Here is a 20,256-nt window from a genome sequence, read left to right on the forward strand (position 1 = left end):
GAATGGTATCATGTTTACACGGACACAGAAGTATGGTGCTGCTTGACCAGACACACTGTCATTCGCATTAGCTCTTGGAGCAAAACAAGCACAATTGGTGACAAGCACCTGCAGCACAGACAAAGGCAACACATTTCAAAAACACTGCGCAGCCAATTTTAAGAATTTGCATATTATAATTAAAGTTGAGGATACATATCCATCCTTATTTTATTTCAGAAACTAACATTATTTGATCTTTTTAACAAAGATTTATTAAACACTTCTGATATTGACAACTTTATAAGACAGATAATATTTGATGAGCTTTCGTTACATGTAAGATGGATAGGACAAAAGGCAGCAGTCAGGCCATCTATGCTCTTTTTATGATTTTTTTTCCACAACAGTTAGTTTTACTCTCCAATATCTGGACAGGACAAAGGACACTTGATGCTTTGTCCCCAATGATCAACACATTTAGACAGGACAGGTGCATTAAATAATGCTGCCTTAGGCAAGATACATTTTGCCTTCTTCTTCTTCATCTTTTGGCTGCTCCTGTTAGGGGTCACCACAGTGGATCATCGGTTTCCATATTTTCATGTTCTCTGCATGTTGCTCTTTCAAACCCACCACCTGCATGACCTCTCTCACCACATCCATAAACCTCCTCTTAAGCCTCCCTCTTTTCCTCTTCCCTGGCAGCTCTATCCTTAACATCCTCCCAATATACCCAGCATCTCTCCTTTGCACATGTCCAAACCCATGCAATCTCACCTCTCTGACTTTGTCTCTAAACTGTCTGACCAGAGCTGACCCTGTAATGCATTCATTTCTAATCCATCCTCGTCACACCCAATGCAAATCTTAAAATTTTTACCTCCAGCTCTGTCTCCAACCCATAAAACATAACTGGTCTCAATACTGTCTTGAAAACCTTCCCTTTCACTCTTGCTGATACCTGTCTGTCACAAATGACTCCTGACACTCTTCTCCACAAACTCTATCACTCTGTCTGACACTCTTTTCACTTCCAAAACACTCTTGACATACTGTTCCTTCACTATAACCCCTACCTCATTTCTCCTCTCATCCACATCATGGTAGAATAATTTGAACTCACCTCCAATACACCTGTCCTTACTCTCCTTCTCTCTGGTCTGTTACACATGAAATATATCAGCCTTCCTACACTCTGTCATATCCAATAATTTTCTCCCTTTATCGGTCATACTTTCAACATTCATAGTTCCTACCCTCACTTCCACTTTCCTACCCTTCCTCCTCTTTTCCTGCCTCCAAACATGTCTTCCCCCTTTTCTTCTCCTTCAGCGAACAGAATCCGCATTTCCCCCTGCACCATGTTGGCTAACAGTTGGCTAACAGTACTGGTGGTGTCTGTTGTTAACCTGGGCCTTGACTGATCCAGTATGCCACCCCTAAAAATATCCTTGCTAGGCTTGAGCAGATATACTTAGTCTGCATATAATATACAGTATATTGCTATACAAGCATACCATTAATCCATCCATCCATCCATTATCGAACCCGCTATATCCTAACTACAGGGTCACAGGGGTCTGCTGGAGCCAATCCCAGCCAACACAGGGCACGAAGCAGGAAACAAACCCCGGGCAGGGCGCCAGCCCACCACAGCTTATCAATATCATCTCTCTATATATAAAAGAAAATCCTGGAATGGAAAGCACATGCAATGCTACGATACGTGATAATCTCATAAGACATTTTAAAGACCCACAAGACCAAAGACACGCCCTACTTACAATCTATCAAATAGGACAATAGGCAGCAAAACATTCAGTCTTGTGAAGGATTTGGGCACACACAGATCCAGGGCTCTCAGCGCATAAGGACAGTATGTTAGAAATTAAATGTCAACATCTAAATGAAGAAGAGAGCAGCGCGGAGAAAAGAGACTCAAATGCGTTGGACAGAAAAAAGAGCAAAAAAGAATAATCAAGGTGCAAATTCAGAAAATAAGGAAAGTAATTATCAGCCCGGAACAAGTGGAATTAAAAAAAAAGCACATCCAATCCGGCTCAGAATTAAAAGACAATGAGTAAAAGAAAGTAGAACTTCATAAAGACGTTTACAAACGTTGGCGCTAAACACATGCAGAGCAGGTTAGAGACTATGAAACCAGGGAAATTAGAAAGGCTCAAAAAATAATAAAAAATTTAAAAAAACGGCGCTATACACATGTGGAGAAAGTTAAAAGATATGAAAGTAGGAAAATTAGAAAATATAAAAAAAAGTAAAGACGCAGTAGCGCAAACAAACAAACTGCCTCATTTAACTATGCACCAGTCTAACTTTGGTTTTGCACAATAATTACTACACTATTGCACCTTAACACTTAATTCTACTTTATTCACATAATTTTACTTATTTATTATGTTATACTATACTGTTACTTTTCAATCTATGACTTTTTGCTAATCTAACTGATATTCTTCTAACTTTGCACAATTTTTGATAAGCGGATCAGAATGCATTTCACTGTGTGTTGTCCTGTATAATAACTACTATGCATATGACAAATAAAGAATCTTGAGAATTTCAAAAACAGAGTTTACCGCACATGCATTTATTGGTTACTTTGTTTGTGTATATATATTTATCTGTCTGCTTATTTAAAAAACTACATTTACCCCAGGAGTCAAAAACGTTCTGTCTAGCCCTTGTACAAAAACCTAGACAAAAGCTGGGGTACCACCTTGGTAACCCCATGTACTTTTGGAACTGTGAGAGGAAAATAGCACAACTTTACAGACAGGAGTCCAATGCAGAACTCTACTTACTTTTTTACTTTGTAAAAAAAAAATTATTAACTGCTGATGATGTAGATTGTTTTGTCTGTGCTGAAATTCCAAACAGAGAAACTTGTCCTGACCTCATTAAAAAGATTCAGCATATTGGGACTTGCAAGATTACAAATATTGTTTTTACAGAAGTTCTGAAATAAAAGTGAAACTAATGAAATAGCAACAATTCAAAGAAAAAAAAATCTTAAAAGTGTGTATCCGGAAAACCAAACACGGGGGTTGGCGAGCGAAGCGAGCAGGGGGCGAAGCCCCCTAGTTAAATAAATATTATTTTTGGAAAAAAAGATATGAAACAATGAAAAGTATTAGCTTTAAAAAGTACCTTTTCTGAAGCTGCTTGGTAATCCTGTTGTATACTTCTTGACCAACAGATGTCACCATTGATTTACATGTTTTAACCTTAGGAAAACCACTTCAGCAGAACAGGAGTTTAGTCAGTCAGTCAGTCATTTTCCAACCTGCTATATCCTAACACAGGGTCAAGGGGGTCTGCTGGAGCCAATCCCAGCCAACACAAGGCACAAGGCAGGAACAAATCCCGGGTAGGGTGCCAACCCACCGCAGGGCACACACACACCCACACACCAAGCACACACTAGGGACAATTTATGATTGCCAATGCACCTAACCTGCATGTCTTTGGACTGTGGGAGGAAACCGGAGTACCCGGAGGAAACCCACGCAGACATGGGGAAAACATGCAAACTCCACGCAGGGAGGACCCAGGAAGCGAACCCAGGTCTCCTTACTGTGAGGCAGCAGCGCTACTACTGCGCCACTGTACTGCCCAACAGGAGTTTAATATAGGTTTATGTTATTGATTTGAATGAATGGCCAAACTGCTTGTCTTGAATACAGATGCAGTTAACCTTGAGATTGTTATGTAATTACTTTGGATCTGTTACTCTCTTTGTCAATAAATGTGCAGGTTATAACCAAAACAAAGCAGTGCTCCAATAATAACAGTATTTAAAGCTACATTAATATTTGTAATACCTTCAACCTTAACTACAAGAGTAATGTAATCTAAAAATAAAATCTCTGAACTATGTGGCACAACGTCTCCAAACAATAACTTTATAAATGTTTGCTGGCTCGTAGCTCAAGTGCTAGGCAGAGTATTACTGAATCACTGAATAATACATTAAACTTAAAATACAATCATGGCAGCACATGGATGCAGTGGTTGGCATTGCTACCTCACAGCGTCAGAGTCCTAGAATCAAATCTAGAAGGTGTACTTTTCATATTCTTTCCATGTCTGCTTGTTGTTTTCTTTCCTTTAGTTTCTTCTTTCACATCCCAAAGATATGTTAGGTTATGTACACTAGAAATTAAACCTGTCTGGGTGTATACACACTATGCCCTGTAATTGACTGGGACACTGTCCAAGGCTGATTTCTACTTTGCAGTCAATGTTGCTGGAATGTCCTCCAGCTTAAAGCAATTTTAAATTTAAGTGGAAGCATTAAAAAAAAAAAAAATCAATGGTTGATTCACTAAGCTCACTTTTTTCCTCCTATATCTCCTATATCTCCAAAAGTTCACTTTTTTACCTCCTATGGTCACAACAAACTATAATAATAAACAATTTGCATAATTACAAATTGTGTATTATTTAATTGATGATCACAAATGTAACATTTATCAAAATATGTATAATGATTTCTGATAAATTATTTTTATGGATGATTAGTAAAGATACTTAGAATTAAATTCAAAGAAACTCAATGCCACCACGTTTTGCATTATTGTTAAATAATACTTTGTCAATTAAATATTAAACAATATAACTCTTGTATTTTCCAGTGTCAATAATAATGCTTAATCACATTTTCAACATAATGTCCTCCACTTCACATGCAAGAACATATGGAACTTCTTCAGTGCTGAAAGACATTGCTACGTGAATCCAATTCAATATACATAATATCTGGTTTGGGACTGTATTTTGGCATAACTATATTGATGTATATATTATGATCCTAAAAAATACAATGTTTATTTGATATTTCAAAATATAACCAAATTTTCCAGAGTGTTGTTTAGGTGTTGTTCACTGTGTCTAACCCTAACACAATCACTCAGCATAAGGATACAGTATTTCATCTTTCAAATATACTAGTTCACTTACTTCTAGTTGTACTAGTACTCAATGACCTGTTAAAAATGTAAGCTTACTAAACTAAGTAAAAATCTGTTGTTTAGTTTAGTTAAGCCTGTAGATACATTTCTAACTAATGCTGAGGATTACTAGAACCTGAAATAAAGCTTAAGAAAAAAGGCAAGGTTTTATAGATGTGGAACTGCATTATCCACATACATTACTGTGTGTATTAAGCACTTCCTCAACACATAACACACAGAAACAGCTCATACAGTAGAAGAGATCATCTATTGCTAATACAGGGGAAGACAGAGGACTACAGGTTTCAGAAACTGTATGATTAAATATACATGCTTAAAAATATATTTTAAGGTTATAATGTTGAACATGTATTTAAGAATGTGTACAATTTCATATAAATTATGTTTAAGTGGTATTTTACAATTTAATGTAGAGATGTATAATTTTTACTAGTTACTACTCTTAAACTACTAGTCATAAAATTAGCTTATTTCCAATATGAAATGATTAATGGCACTGACACAGGACAAATAATATGTAATGAAAACATTTTAGTTTTTGTTTTACCCACGCCATACAGTATTTGATCTCTGTTTACTAAAGTATATTACATGATACTCATGTAGCATTCAAATGCTATTTAAAATTAAATAGCTCTAAAATGTACAAATTAGCACCTGACCAAGCTGGAAATGTGTTCTGAGATTTTTCAGGTAAAAAAACCATTAGCTTCAAAATAAAATAGATACACTCGCTAATCATGGCATCGTAGGCTGGTAACATGTTGCCATGCTGATTAGCACATGCAAGCAGGAATTTCACTGTACTTTGAACACATTGCCAATAAAGACAGTATAAACCTATATTGACCTGTGCTTTCAGAAAATATGTATGAAATTTAAGAGAGAAAAATCAAAACATTCTGTGGTAGCAGGAAGACAGACTCTGTTTTCTTCAAATAAATTTGCTGCTTCAGATGATAATATAATTTTACACAGGTAAGAAAACATTAATATTAATGCTATGTTTTGAAACCAGGCTCCAGTGCTAAAACTAGATTTCCCTTCGTGTCCATTTCTTTAATAATGTCATGGATTTACATGGAAATCAGCCACTATCTCGTAAACTTCACTGAAAGATGAATAAATATAGCCCCAAGTAGTACTGAAATGATCATATAGTTTGGGATTTGGGAACAAAATTGGTAGGATTGTCTGTCTAAACATAGCTTATTAAATTTTCTTTTGCTTAAACTACTCACATTTTAATCCACTATTTGACATGCTTATATGTCACATGGACAAATAAAGCATAGAATTACATGCAACAGTATCTATTAATGTTGTCTGTTTACAACTGTTCTACTGGTCGAATGAATTAACAACAAATTTTAAAAAGATAAAATAAAAAACAGGGGCTTTATACTAGTATTTATTAATATATGAACATTGTAATGCTATTAGAAAACTGAGTGTTGACAGTATGTTAAATATGACTCATAGTATTTTATTTGTGTGTTTTATTTCAGAATTATTTAGATAATGACTCTTAAGTTGTGGGCTCAGAGCTCATGTGGGAAAGGTTCAATAACTGAAAGGGCAGGCAGGTACAAATTACCTCATTATTCCTGAGGTAGTTCCCCAAGACAGTCAAAGTTTAGAAGAAGATCAAATTCTGGGATGTATGCAAAATAGATTTAGACAAGATTTCTGGGAAAATAAGTATAAATTGTTAAAGAGTGTCATTGTTTATTAGAATGCATATGTTTAAGCTTAGATAAAGAGACCAGTGTGTGTGCTTGTAAGAATATGTAAAATGGAGGCTTTGGACGTTAAGATGAACACGTTTCATGTCTAGCTAAAAGTAACTTAAAATCAACAATCAACGAGACCATGGGAACTGATCGGTTATCACAAACTTGATTGATGCAATATCTGGATTATATTGTGAAAAAGGGCAGTCAGCAAGACCCTATAAACTGAAAGGTTTTAAAAAGGCACTAACACACAGACAGCATAGGAGGAGAGAGTGAGAGAAACAACTGCCAAAGAGAAGACAACTTGGTCTGACTTTGACATCTACACACCATTCCTTTGCTCCCAAGTGTGATGGCTGGATTAAGAAACCAAAGAATGCAACAACCAAAGCTTTAACCACCTAAAACGAAGCTTGTTGGGTGACCCTGATTTAAATCGTTCAGGTTTTATGTTTTCAACCCAGCCACATGGGATGCACAAGCCAGTGTGTTTCTTCATGCCGGTCCCAAACCCGGATAAATGGGGAGGGTTACGTCAGGGAGGGCATTCAGTGTAAAATTTTGCCAGATCAATATCCACCTATCCATCATCCAACCCGCTGTATCCTAACACAGGGTCATGGGGGTCTGCTGGAGCCAATCTCAGCCAACACAGGGCGCAATGCAGGAACAAATTCCCGACATGGCACCAGCCCACCGCAGGACACACACACACACACATACCCACACACCAAGCTCACACTACGGACAATTTAGAATCGCCAATGCACCTAACCTGCATGTCTCTGGACTGTGGGAGGAAACCGGAGCACCTGGAGGAAACCCACGCAGACACCGGGAGAATATGCAAACTCCATGCAGGGAGGACCAGAGAAGCGAACCCAGGTCTCCTTACTGCGAGGCAGCAGCGCTACCACTGTGCCACCCCAAATCAATATGCAGACAACAATACAAATTTCCTCAAGAAGAGGAAGAGTGAGGGCAGAACCAAGGATCAAATGGTGGAAGTTGAAAAAGGAAGACTGCAAGGTTGAGTTTAGGGAGAAGGTGAGACAGGCACTGAGTGGTAGTGAAGAATTACCACAGTTGGGAAACTACAGCAGATGTAGTAAGAGTGACAGCAAGAAGGGTACTTGGTGTGACATCTGGACAAAGAAATGAGGAAAAGGAAACCTGGTGGTGGAATGGGGAAGTACAGGAGAGTATACAGAGGAAGAGGATGACAAAGAACAAGTGGGATAGTCAGAGAGATGCAGAAAGTAAACAAGAGTACAAGGAGAAAAGGCGCAAGGTGAAGAGAGAGGTGGCAAAGGTTAAAGAAAAGGTGTATGATGAGCTGTATGAGAGGTTGGACAATAAGGAGGGAGAAAAGGACCTGTACTGATTGGCTAGACAGAGGGACCGAGCTGGGAAAGATGTGCAGCAGGTTAAGGTAATAAAGGATAAAGATGGAAACGTACTCAGAAGTGAGAAGAGTGTGTTGAGCAGATGGAAAGAGTACTTTGAGAGGCTGATGAATGAAGAGACCAAGAGAGAGAAGAGGTTGGAGGATGTGGAGATAGTGAATCACGAAGTGCAACAGATTAGCAAGGAGGAAGTAAGGACAGCTATGAAGAGGATGAAGAATGGAAAAGCCATTGGGCTAGATGACATACCTGTGGAAGCATGGAGGTGTTTAGGAGAGATGACAGTGGAGTTTTTAACCAGATTGTTTAATAGAATCTTGGAAAGTGAGATGATGCCTGAGGAGTGGAGAAGGAGTGTACTAGTGTTGATATTTGAAAATAAAGGGGATGTGCAGAACTGTAGTAACTACAGGGGGATAAAATTGATGAACCACAGCATGAAGTTATGGGAAAGAGTAGTGGAAGCTAGGTTAGGAAGTGAGGTGATGATTAGTGAACAGCAGTATGGTTTCATGCCAAGAAAGAGCACCACAGATGTGATGTTTGCTCTGAGGGTGTTGATGGAGAAGTATAGAGAAGGCCAGAAGGAGTTGCATTGCGTGTTTGTGGACCTGGAGAAAGCATATGACAGTGTGGCTCGAGAGGAGTTGTGGTATTGTATGAGAAGGCCAGGAATGGCAGAGAAGTATGTAAGAGTTGTACAGGATATGTACGAGTGAAGTGTGACCATGGTGAGGTCTGCAGTAGGGGTGACGGATGCATTCAAGGTGGAGGTGTGATTACATCAGAGATTGGCTCTGAGCCCTTTCTTAATTGCAATGGTGATGGACAGGTTGACAGACGAGATTAAATGGGAGTCCCCGTGGACTATGATGTTTGCTGATGACATTGTGATCTGCAGCAATAGTAGGGAGCAGGTTGAGGAGACCCTGGAGAGGTGGAGATATGCTCTAGAGAGGAGAGGAATGAAGGTCAGTAGGAACAAGACAGAATACATGTGTGTAAATGAGAGGGAGGTCAGTGGAATGGTGAGTATGCAAGGAGCAGAGTTGGCGAAGGAGGATAAGTTTAAATACTTGGGATCAACAGTACAGAGTAATGGAGATTGTGGAAGAGAGGTGAAAAAGAGTGCAGGCAGGGTGGAATGGGTAGAGAAGAGTGTCAGGAGTGATTTGTGAAAGATGGATATCAGCAAGAGTGAAAGGGAAGGTCTACAGGACGGAAGTGAGACCAGCTATGTTATATGGGTTGGAGACGGTGGCACTGACCAGAAAGCAGGAGACAGACCTGGAGGTAGCAGAGTTAAAGATGCTAAGATTTGCATTGGGTGTGACGAGGATGGATAGGAATTAGAAATGAGTACATTAGAGGGTCTGCTCAGGTTGGACGTTTGGGAGAGGTGAGATTGCGCTGGTTTGGACATGTGCAGAGGAGAGATGCTGAGTATATTGGGAGAAAGATGCCAAGGATAGGGCTGCCAGGCAAGAGAAAAAGAGGAAGGCCTAAGAGAAGGTTTATGGATGTGGTGAGAGAGGACATACAGATGATGGGTGTAACGGAACAAGATGCAGAGGACAGAAAGGTATGGAAGAAGATGATCCGCTGTGGTGACCCCTAATGGGAGCAGCTGAAAGTAGAAGAAGAAGGTTGTATGTTTTCATATCTAACATTTACACCTGGTTTCTCCTTCAAATTCACATAATTAATGGTTGAAATTGTTTTAAGTATTGCTTTGCTGAAGATGCCCTGTTGTTTACTGACATTTAGCAATGACCGACAATTGTTAATGAAACAAACTGTGTCCATTTAGGCATGGTACTGTTAGGGGTAGTGGTTAGCCCTTGGCTTCTGTATGACTGTGTAGTTCTTTCAAAGGTAGCCATCGGGATACAATGCCCAACAGGAGTAGTCGTTCCCGGTTTTGCTTGAGTATTTTGAAGTGTACCCTTTTCAGGGGATGCAATCTGAAGATGGACTGAAACACAAGTGAATCCTGGCAGGATAAGTGGATTGGCTTCTAGCACCTGGTAAGGTATTGAAGCTGAGGTAGTTAGACTAGGCCAGAGTTGAGATATTCGTGCTAAGTATTTGAGATTATCTGTGATGAGTGAATGTTGAAAAATGAAGTTTTGCAAAACATGTGTTTTTCAAGGTTAATAGTTTAGTCAATTCCAGTATTGACTTGTCCATCAATATAAAAAGGACCTTAGAGGTTAAAGTGTCCTTCCTAGACACATTTAAACCACAAAACAGAAATGTAAAAGGAATCACTAATATTTTTAAAATGCTTGTATAGTTTTTTCCTACATTTGTCTGGTACTGTACATAAATGAAAGCTACACCCCTAACACTGTACTTTATTATCTTCAAAAACAAACAACACGGAAGCATTGGGTATAAACACAGAATTAATGGATATAGTTTTTCTAAAAACTGTATCATGTTTATATACCAATTTTGTTATAGAATTATTAGAAGTATTATTATAGTGAATTGCATACTGAGCAAATCAAAACCCGAAAAGGCATCTTAGAGGCACTGGACTGATGGCACTTTTACTTCGTATTTTCCCCAGTTTGTAAAGGAAAGTAGGAAAAAGTAAGGAAAGAAGTACCAACAACAAAGTCCTCTTTTAGGATCTCTAAAATGCTGGAAATTAAAATGAAATTTTCTAAGTAGACGTATTTAATAAACATTTTTTTCCTGTATCAAATAGTGGTTTTACAGTTTTACCCTATTTACAAACTGAGCTGCAAGAAATGTGCCAAATTAAGCGTTATATCGTTATTTCATTTTGCGTGGCGTTGCCACTATAAAGCCTCATTGACTGCGTGATCAACATAATTTCTGTGTTCATGTCTGTAAATACATGGTTTCGTTATTTCTAACACTGCAACATAGATGCAAATGTGAGCATTGACTCTGAAGAGTACTATACAAATCTCATTTAAATCAGCTTTTATGATGTCATTGTCTTCGGTTGTAATCAGGCCTGCAGATTCTGATTGGTTAAACGCCCGTGGCGACGATTAACATTGACCCTCCCCCTGATATGATTGAGTTGTAATTTTGAAAATTATCCTCTCTAAATTATATATATATGTATATATATATTTCGTTCTAATTATGTTAGACATTTGAAAACATATTTGGAGAATTATGTTTTAAATCTGTATCTTACATTCATTCTTCATTAATTATAAATAAATGCCAACAATTACAATGCTCCATATGACACACCTCCACGACAATAGTGAAGGGTATCAAACGCTACCACACCTGGTATCTTCAGCGTGAGGGGTGCGTCGTTTGTTTCTTTCGGTGTCTCAGGCGGCTCTCCCGATTTTCGCTTAATTGGGGTAGTGCTACCGCTAGAATCTGGACTTTTCTTCCAGTCATCCCAAATCCAGGGGTTGTGAGTCTGTTCCAGAAGACGACGGCTTAGCCTGTAACTCAGCATATCCTCGTAGCAGCTGTAGTAGGTCTCCCATTTAGGGGCTTTAAATTTCTTCATGTATTCGGATCTAAGCTTCTTGGTTAAAGTCTGTTTCCGCTTATTTGATGCTTGTTCCGCTAAGGACTCCGCCATGCAGCTCATACTCAATCACAGTTATAAAAATAAAGCTCAGCGTTTAATTTGTCAGTTCGGATTGTTGATAAACTGGTGAAAACGTCAATGTAGTTTTAAGGCGGAAGTTTGTATGCTCAAGACGGAAGTTTTATACATACGTAAGATTAATCGAACAGCAATGGCGGAGTGAAATGATAACTTGTTCGCACAAGATAAACAAATTTCACCTTATGGGACTTCAGGCGCTCTATACATTTCGTGTAAGTTTTCGGTTGTGATTTTTTTGTTTGTTTGTTTTTGTAAAATGTGTCAGTTTGACAGCAAGATGAAATATACAGTAGTTGTAAGCCAGGTACATGTCGATGTGAGCGTATTTAAGTCAGTTGCAAAGTTTATGCCATGAACGTTCGAAATAATATTTTAAGTACTTTTGGTAAAACTTAGCCGTAGATTCAAAGTGAAAAATGTGTAATGTCGCTGAAAGACTTTTGGGGGGTAGGGGGGTGTCACTACCCAATCTGCGATGCGGACGCATGCGCACAAAGACAACCCGAGCCGCATGCGCAGAACTTTACTATTACGACCGTGCCCTGTTTTTTTTATTTTGCCAGCGCTCTCGGTTTAATAAAAATTGTTTTCACGACGCTGCCCGATTTGTACTGCGCATTTCTGTTTTATTGCACTTGCAAGTCATTTTTGTTTTGCCCTTTTATCTTCGTCAATAAGTGGACATCTTACTGGAAAAATGGCAACTTTCGAATTTTATGACGTCTTGGAACAATATTTGTCACCTGAAAAAATGTAACTTTAGTCGAATGAAGAGGGAGCGAAATGAAATGCGACGTGTCTGCGAACTTTATAATGGATATGTACAGCTTTTTGTAAGTACATGTACATTGTATTAACGAAAAAGACAATAAGGATTTTAATTTTCAGTTGCAAAACGACCTTCGTAATCTCGTGGTTTAAACGTAAAAGTCGCAGCATTTTCCGTATTTGGGTTAATGGATTAATGGATGTATGTCATTCTTTTCGTAACACCCTATTAACTTTTGGTGGTGTTTCTTTTAACATTTGTAAACTTTTTAAGACCAAAAAAGAGTGAACGGTATGCTTATAATTAAGCACAACAATGTAATCTAAGTGTCGAATTAGGAATGGCATTAGGAGAGCACGTCTGGCACTCGACCGGTGTAAAGTGCACTCTAAAACCATCAGTATTTTTTTTTTTTTTTGATGTTAGATTACATCAATACAAGAGTATACCTATAATAAAGTTAACATATATAATGATTGCTAAATTACATACAAGAGTAGCAACAGCTAAGTTATTACAAGAAAGCGGGATGCAGATAATAGCATTACAAATTATTAATGAAGCAGCTCAGAATCTTGCTCGTTTTAGTTGCTTTAGTGTTTTTTCAATTTTTTTTTTTTTTTAAGCTATTTCTAGCATATTAATGTCCATACAGAAAGATGTAATAGACGGTCTAACATTCTGAACTTTACACTTATGTGTATGAAATTTAAGAAGCAAGGAAACCACGGTTACTGCATTTTCTAACATTTAGTCTCAATTCTATACAGAAAAACAAACGGTGAAATTGTTTTGTTATTCAAGACCGTAACAAATCTTTATAAAACATTTTAGAGTAGGAGCAGAAGTAAAAGAAAATGTGAACGGGGATTTGTGTTCATTTGTACAAAAACTACATTTTTGTGATATTAATGTCGTATTAATTTTGTTAGTTGGGTACTATTTGTATTCATAATTTTGAAATGGATTTCTTTAACCTTGTTTGGTAGAAAAACGTCTATGGCACAAAACAGGCAGTTTTAAAATTTATATCCAAAGCCATCGGGGTAAGTGTGGTGTGCGTCTGATGTGGCCCAATGACAGGCTGGGCAACTGCTGTTGTCGCTTATTAGCTTGTTGTTTAAAATGTTGGTTTAGTAGTACACACACATTTAACTGAATATAATGGAGAAGGCTTGCTCCTTAGAAATAACATTTCTTATTGCTGCAGTTTAGAAAAACAATGCCCCTTTATTGTATTTTTTTTTTTCTTGACCCCCCAGGATATACCCGGTGGTAACCAGCCTTCCATGTGGCTGAACAGATGCCAGTGTACAGTAATCCCTCCTCCATCGCGGGGGTTGCGTTCCAGAGTCCACCCCCCGCGAAAGGTGAAAATCCGCGAAGTAGAAACCATATGTTTTTATATGGTTATTTTTATATTGTCATGCTTGGGTCACAGATTTGCACAGAAACACAGGAGGTTGTAGAGAGGCAGGGGCTTTATTCAAACACTGCAAACAAACATTTGTCTCTTTTTCAAAAGTTTAAACTGTGCTCCATGACAAGACAGAGATGACAGTTCCGTCTCACAATTAAAAGAATGCAAACATATCTTCCTCTTCAAAGGAGTGCGCATCAGGAGCAGATAATGTCAGAGAGATAGAGAAAAGCAGCTACACAGAAGGGAGCAAAGTGAAGATAATCTTTCAGCATTTTTTGACGAGCGTCCGTATCGTCTAGGTGTGCGAACAGCCCCGCTGCTCAATCCCCCTACGTCAGGATCAGAGAAAGTCGGCGAGAGAGAGAAAAGTAAGTTGGGTAGCTTCTCAGCCATCTGCCAATAGCGTCCCTTGTATGAAATAAACTGGGCAAACCAACTGAGGAAGCATGTACCAGAAATTAAAAGACCCATTGTCCGCAGAAATCCGCGAACCAGCAAAAAATCCGCGATATATATTTAAATATGCTTACATATAAAATCCGCGATAGAGTGAAGCCGCGAAAGGCGAAGCGCGATATAGCGAGGGATTACTGTACTCAAATTCTGAGAGACAATTGGATGTCCTTTTCTTCTGCTTTTAAGATTCCCAATTTGGGATGATGTGCAGTTCATGTTAGATGTGCTATTTCTACAGGCAAGACTACCGAGTGTCAGTTTAAAAAATAATTTTTGCACAATTCCTGCAAAACCTTCCCATATTTATTACTTGATCTATAATATTTTGCTGCTTTGAATACTGTCCTGTATGTTTTCTTACTCTGTCCAGTAACTAACACTGGCATTTTAGTTTTAGACAGGAAAGCCTCAGTGTGAATCCTCAGAGTGAGGCACGTCACTAACAGCAGTCACTAAACAGGGATGTTGTTCCATGTTGCAAAATAACATTTTTCTTAAGTTCCTGTGCTGCTTTGTTGGATTTTGAAAGAACCAAGTCTTAATTTTAACATACAGCTAAGGCAGGAGAGAAACAAATGTTTTCATGTAAGTACCAACACCTAAACACTTCACAGTAGAAGTTCAGTTTGTATAGAGATTGTAACACAAGGTCTACTGTATGTGTAATGTAAAAAAGAAGCTACATATAATGACAAGTTGGGATTCTTTCAAAATCCATCAAAAAAAGTACAGTAATTAAAAAATATATATTTTATTTATTGGTTAGGCTTTACTCTAAGCAGACCTTTTATTTATTGTGATGGTTTACTTTGGTGGTAATTGATCTACAGGTGTATCAAGAAAGGAGGCAGAAAAAGAAGGGTACACTTTATTAATGTTTGAACTCTGTGAGTGAACATTGTTTATCTACTGTTTTGTTTTTAAGTTACAGTGAGGTGGAAGAGTCTGGTCTTGTTATGGGGCAGCAATTAAACAAGGACAGATGTGTGCCATGTTGAAGCAGTGGGTGGCCCTTCTGCCAGGCACTTCTAGAATCCTCCATCTCAATCTCTGATCTGTTGTGCCTTTTCCAAGTGATCACAAGGTATTGGCTTTTTTTTTTTTTTTTTTTTTTTTTTTCTTCAGAAAATTGTTTTGGTCTCAGAGTGGCTGCCTGTCTCACACAGAATTGATTTCAAGGTTCTATTAAATATATCGAAGTCTTAGTATTTTAGACCCTGCCTGTATTTTGGAGTGTCTGCTCCTAACATGTCTTTTTCTCAAACATTGCTTTGCTTTTTATTCCAAGATCAACCATAAAAACCAGCAGCTTTCTGTACTCGTGCAACAAAATCTGGAATGCTTTGCCAATAGTGAAGTGCCAGACTACAAATATCAAGCATTTCAAAAAACGTCAAGCCCACTTTTCTAATTTGGCTTTTTCTTAATTCCTTGCACTGGTTCTAAAAGATTAGAAATAGTACTGTGTACAGTTTGTAAGATCTGCACTAGGCAGTAACTTCTGCTGTTTTTCACTTGTTTTCTTTTTCCAGTTTATTGCAATGTTGCCTCTTTGCATCTCCACCGTCTGTTACATCAACTCCATCTGCCTGTGATGCCAGAGAGAAACAAAGTTCACAAGATGTCCTGAAATGGAATTGTGATTGAACAGAGGGCCACAATTATGTATGCTGGGATGTGCAGGCTTTGGCTTGGGGACCACCAGAGGTTTATTAACTCCAGCCTCCTTGAAGGCTGCAAGTTTGTGTTTCTCTCTGGCCATTTGACCATGCAGTGTCAAAAGGGACAAAGACAAACTTGCAGCCTTCAAAGATATTGGAGATAATAAACCTTTGGGGGGTCCCAAGCCGAAGCCTGCACAGCCCCCTCTGCACATAACAGCATACATAATTGTGGCCATCTCAGTCCAATCACAATTCCATTTCAGGACGTCGCTTGAACTTTTCTTCTTTCCGGCATTAAAGGCAGTTTGAGCTGATGTAACAGATGGTGGAGATGCTGGAAAAAGAAAACAAGTGAAAAACAGCAGAAGTTACTGCAGATCTTACAAAGTGTACACAGTACCATTTCTAATGTATTACAACCAATGCAAATAATTTAATTAAAAACCAAATTAGAAAAGTGGGCTAATTGAAGTTTTTTGGAATGCTTGACATTTGTAGCCTGGCACTTCTCTATTGGCAAAGCATTCCAGATTTTGTTGCAGGAGTACGGAAAGCTGCCGCTTTGCTTTTTATTCCAAGATCAACCATAAAAACCAACGTTTGAGAAAAGAAAAATTTGGGGAGCAGACAGTTCAAAATACAGGCAGTGTCTAAAATACTCAGACTTCTAAATATTTAATAGATCCTTGAAATCAATTCTGTGAGCCAGGCAGCCAGTGTAATGAGACCAAGACAGTCTTCAGGAAAAAAAAGGCCAATACCTTGTGATCACTTGGCAAAGGTACAGCAGATCAGATCAAAGCAGAGATTGAGGTGGAGGATTCTAGAAGTGTTGGGCAGGAGGGCCACCCACTACTTCAACATGGCACACATCTCTCCAACCTTCTTGTTTAATTGCTGCCCCATAACACGACCGGACTCTTCTACTTCACTGTAACTGTTAAAAACAAACACAGTAGATAAACGATATTCACTCACTGAGTTCAAACATTAATCAACTGTACCATTACTTCTTGTTCTTCCTTCCTTTGGGGGAGTTTGGGGTTGTGTGTGCACCTTATAAATAGTGATTGTGAATAAACGTGTGTTGGGTGATTTAAAACCATGTCTGCCTGTCTGTGTCCGGGCCAGCTACCTGTGTGTGTGTGTATATACACTGCCTGGCCAAAAAAAAAGTCGCCACCTGGATTTAACTAAGCAAATAGGTATGAGCCTCCTGTTGGATAATTACTGCATGGGCGATTATCTTTCAGCTGGCAACAAGTTATTTAACCCCAACTGGTGCAATGAGTTGCTTCTCATTTCTTAAACAACCATGTCGAAAGACGCATCTCGTGGTCATGGAAAAGAGGTTAGTCTGTTTGAGAAGGGTCAAATCACTGGCATGCATCAAGCAGAGAAAACATCTAAGGAGATTGCAGAAACTACAACAATTGGGTTAAGAACTGTCCAACGCATTATTAAAACCTGGAAGGATAGTGGGGACCCATCGTCTTCGAGGAAGAAATGTGGCCGGAAAAAAATCCTGAATGATCGTGATCGGCGATCACTTAAACGTTTGGTGAAATCAAATCGAAGAAAAACTTAGAACTCTGTTCTATGTTTAATAGTGAAAGTAAGAGCATTTCCACACGCACAATGTGAAGGGAACTCAAGGGATTGGGACTGAATAGCTGTGTAGTCGTAAGAAAACCACTAATCCATGAGGCAAACCGGGGAAAAAAAGGCTTCAATTTGCTGGGGAGTATAAAGATTGGACTCTGGAGCAATGGAAGAAGGTCATGTGGTCGGAGTCCAGATTTACCCTGTTCCAGAGTGATGGGCGCATCAGGGTAAGAGAGGCCGATGAAGTGATGCACCCATCATGCCTAGTGCCTACTGTACAAGCCTGTGGGGGCAGTGCTATGATCTGGGGTTGCTGCAGTTGGTCAGCGGACTACCTGAATATACTGAATGACCAGGTTATTCCATCAATGGATTTTTTCTTCCCTGATGGCACGGGCATATTCCAAGAAGTCGATGCCAGGATTCATCTGGCTCAAATTGTGAAAGAGTGGTTCAGGGAGCATGAGACATCATTTTCACACATGGATTGGCCACCACAGAGTCCAGACCTTAACCCCATTGAGAATCTTTGGGATGTGCTGGAGAAGGCTTTGCGCAGCGGTCGGAATATACCATCATCAATACAAGATCTTGGAGAAAAATTAATGCAACACTGGATGGAACTAAATCGCGTGACATTGCAGAAGCTTATCGAAACAATGCCACAGTGAATGCGTGCCGTAATCAAAGCTAAAGGTGGTCCAACGAAATCTTGTGTGACTTTTTTTGGGCCAGGCAGTGTGTGTGTATATGTGCGTGTGTGTGTATATGTATATATTATGTATGTGACATCTTCAGTTAAACCAGTGTTTGTGTCTTTGAATACTTTTTTACTGCAGTGAAGCTTGATTAGATTTTAGGCACAAATGACCCAGAGGAAACAATTGCTCAAGATGGGAATACCATTCTGGCCATCACTCTTTGGTAGCTGATCTACAGGTAAGTTCAAGCAAGCACACAACCTTGGATATTTCTGTTTTGCTTTTGTTGTTTCTTGGCAATTGTATTTTATGTTGTTGTGGCAGAATGTACTTGAAGTTGATGTCTGATGTGGTTATTTTGTTACCTCCACTTAATTGTTACCCATCTTTATCATTTCCACAAAGTTGCTCATTTCCATTTATGGTAGATAATAGTCTTAAGTAAATGCCTTACACAGTACTCTGATTCTCATCTTTGCTTGTTTTTTATTACCATTAGGATAACATCACATTGAAGGGGGGTTACACATAGTTTCTTGCGTGGAAACCAGGGGGTTATTCCCCAAAGCACGCTTTTGAAATTGAGATTACCTCAGTAATCTCTTGAAGTGTAGTTTTCCAATTAAGGCTCCGTTGATTCCATGAATACCAAGCATTTTTTTAACTGAAGATGGGTTTGGGCAACCCCTGATTATGCATGCAAACATGAAATTTAAGCAGCCCTGACAACTGTGCTTTCTGAACTAAGATAGATGTTGTTAACAGAGGAGATTGAGTGCTGTGTCTGAAGATTGGGTACCTCTAATTTTAAGCATGAAACTGATGTATCATGGGACAGCCTGGAAAGTTCAGTTTTGCCATAGAATAAAACCATGTAACAGATGGTCTTTTTAGCAGTTGATAAAGAAATAACCGCCGATTTATAAAATCGGCACACAAGGAAATGTCTATAAGGTGAGAGGCTCTGTGGCAGAACAATGTCTGAAGTACATTATGGTTCTGAATTTGTGCGTTTTGAGTAAGTTTCAAACTGGGCATTTCAAATGATTGTGAACATCATATTTCAAACACTTAAGACAAGTAATATACATTAGCAATATGGAACACATTTGGCAGCAGTTGAAAGTTGTATACATAAAATAACTTATGTCAGATGTTTAACCAAATTAAATGAAAATGTGTAACCCCTGAGTAAGCTGAATGTGAAAATGTTAGTCAGTTGATTCTGGGAAAATAATTAACTTTTAAAATAACGAGTAGCTTAACATAGTACGTACTTTACTGATGTAAAAGTACCTGCATTCTTTAAAGAAAGAAGAGATATGCATGACATTGTTACTAGAAAAGTCCTTTTGCAGGGCACAATCATCCTGAGTGTGTTGTGTATAATCCGCTAATTCCTGCCACAATCTGAAGCCCAGTTTGCCGTCACAGACTCCCAACGATACAGTGTAGTGTGTGTAGTCACTTGAACATGGTTTAAAAAAATTTCACAGTGCATGTCCAACTTAACAGAAACCTAAAAAGTAAGTTCTCAGTCTAATTTTGTTGTTTACTTGACAGCATATTTAATTACTAAATATAAAACACAAATTTCAGATTTGACTGATCTTAGTCAGTTTCATGAAGATTCCTAAATGGACTTGAGATTCAATATTAGTTTCTGGATAGTGAAATGTTTTTTTTTTTTTTTTTTTTTCCTCTGTCTCGTGCTAAAGAAAATAAAACATTTTATGAGTACTTACAAATAAATGTTATAAAATTGAGTAATGTAACTGTTACCTTTTAAAAAATGTTCCTCATCATTGTTGGTGTATGCTTTTACTTTAATAATTTAGTGACTCAGCGGTAAACTACTGTGCATGTGGTGGCAGTGCAGCACCAAGATTAGGATTTGTAAT

General features: G+C 38.5%; 1 protein-coding gene across 1 annotated transcript in view; it reads right to left on the reverse strand.

Annotated features, from left to right (window-relative positions):
- Positions 1 to 11,810, reverse strand: part of ccsapb (centriole, cilia and spindle-associated protein b) — a 33,203-nt gene extending 21,393 nt beyond the window's left edge. The window contains exon 1 of the mRNA XM_028797314.2: positions 11,398 to 11,810. Within this exon, the coding sequence (XP_028653147.2) occupies positions 11,398 to 11,716 (319 nt within the window). The 5' untranslated portion in view covers positions 11,717 to 11,810. The remainder of the gene's footprint in view (positions 1 to 11,397) is intronic.
- Positions 11,811 to 20,256: the final 8,446 nt, after the last annotated feature.

The sequence above is a fragment of the Erpetoichthys calabaricus genome, chromosome 3 (genome assembly GCF_900747795.2).
Source record: "Erpetoichthys calabaricus chromosome 3, fErpCal1.3, whole genome shotgun sequence".
NCBI classification, from domain to species: domain Eukaryota; kingdom Metazoa; phylum Chordata; class Cladistia; order Polypteriformes; family Polypteridae; genus Erpetoichthys; species Erpetoichthys calabaricus.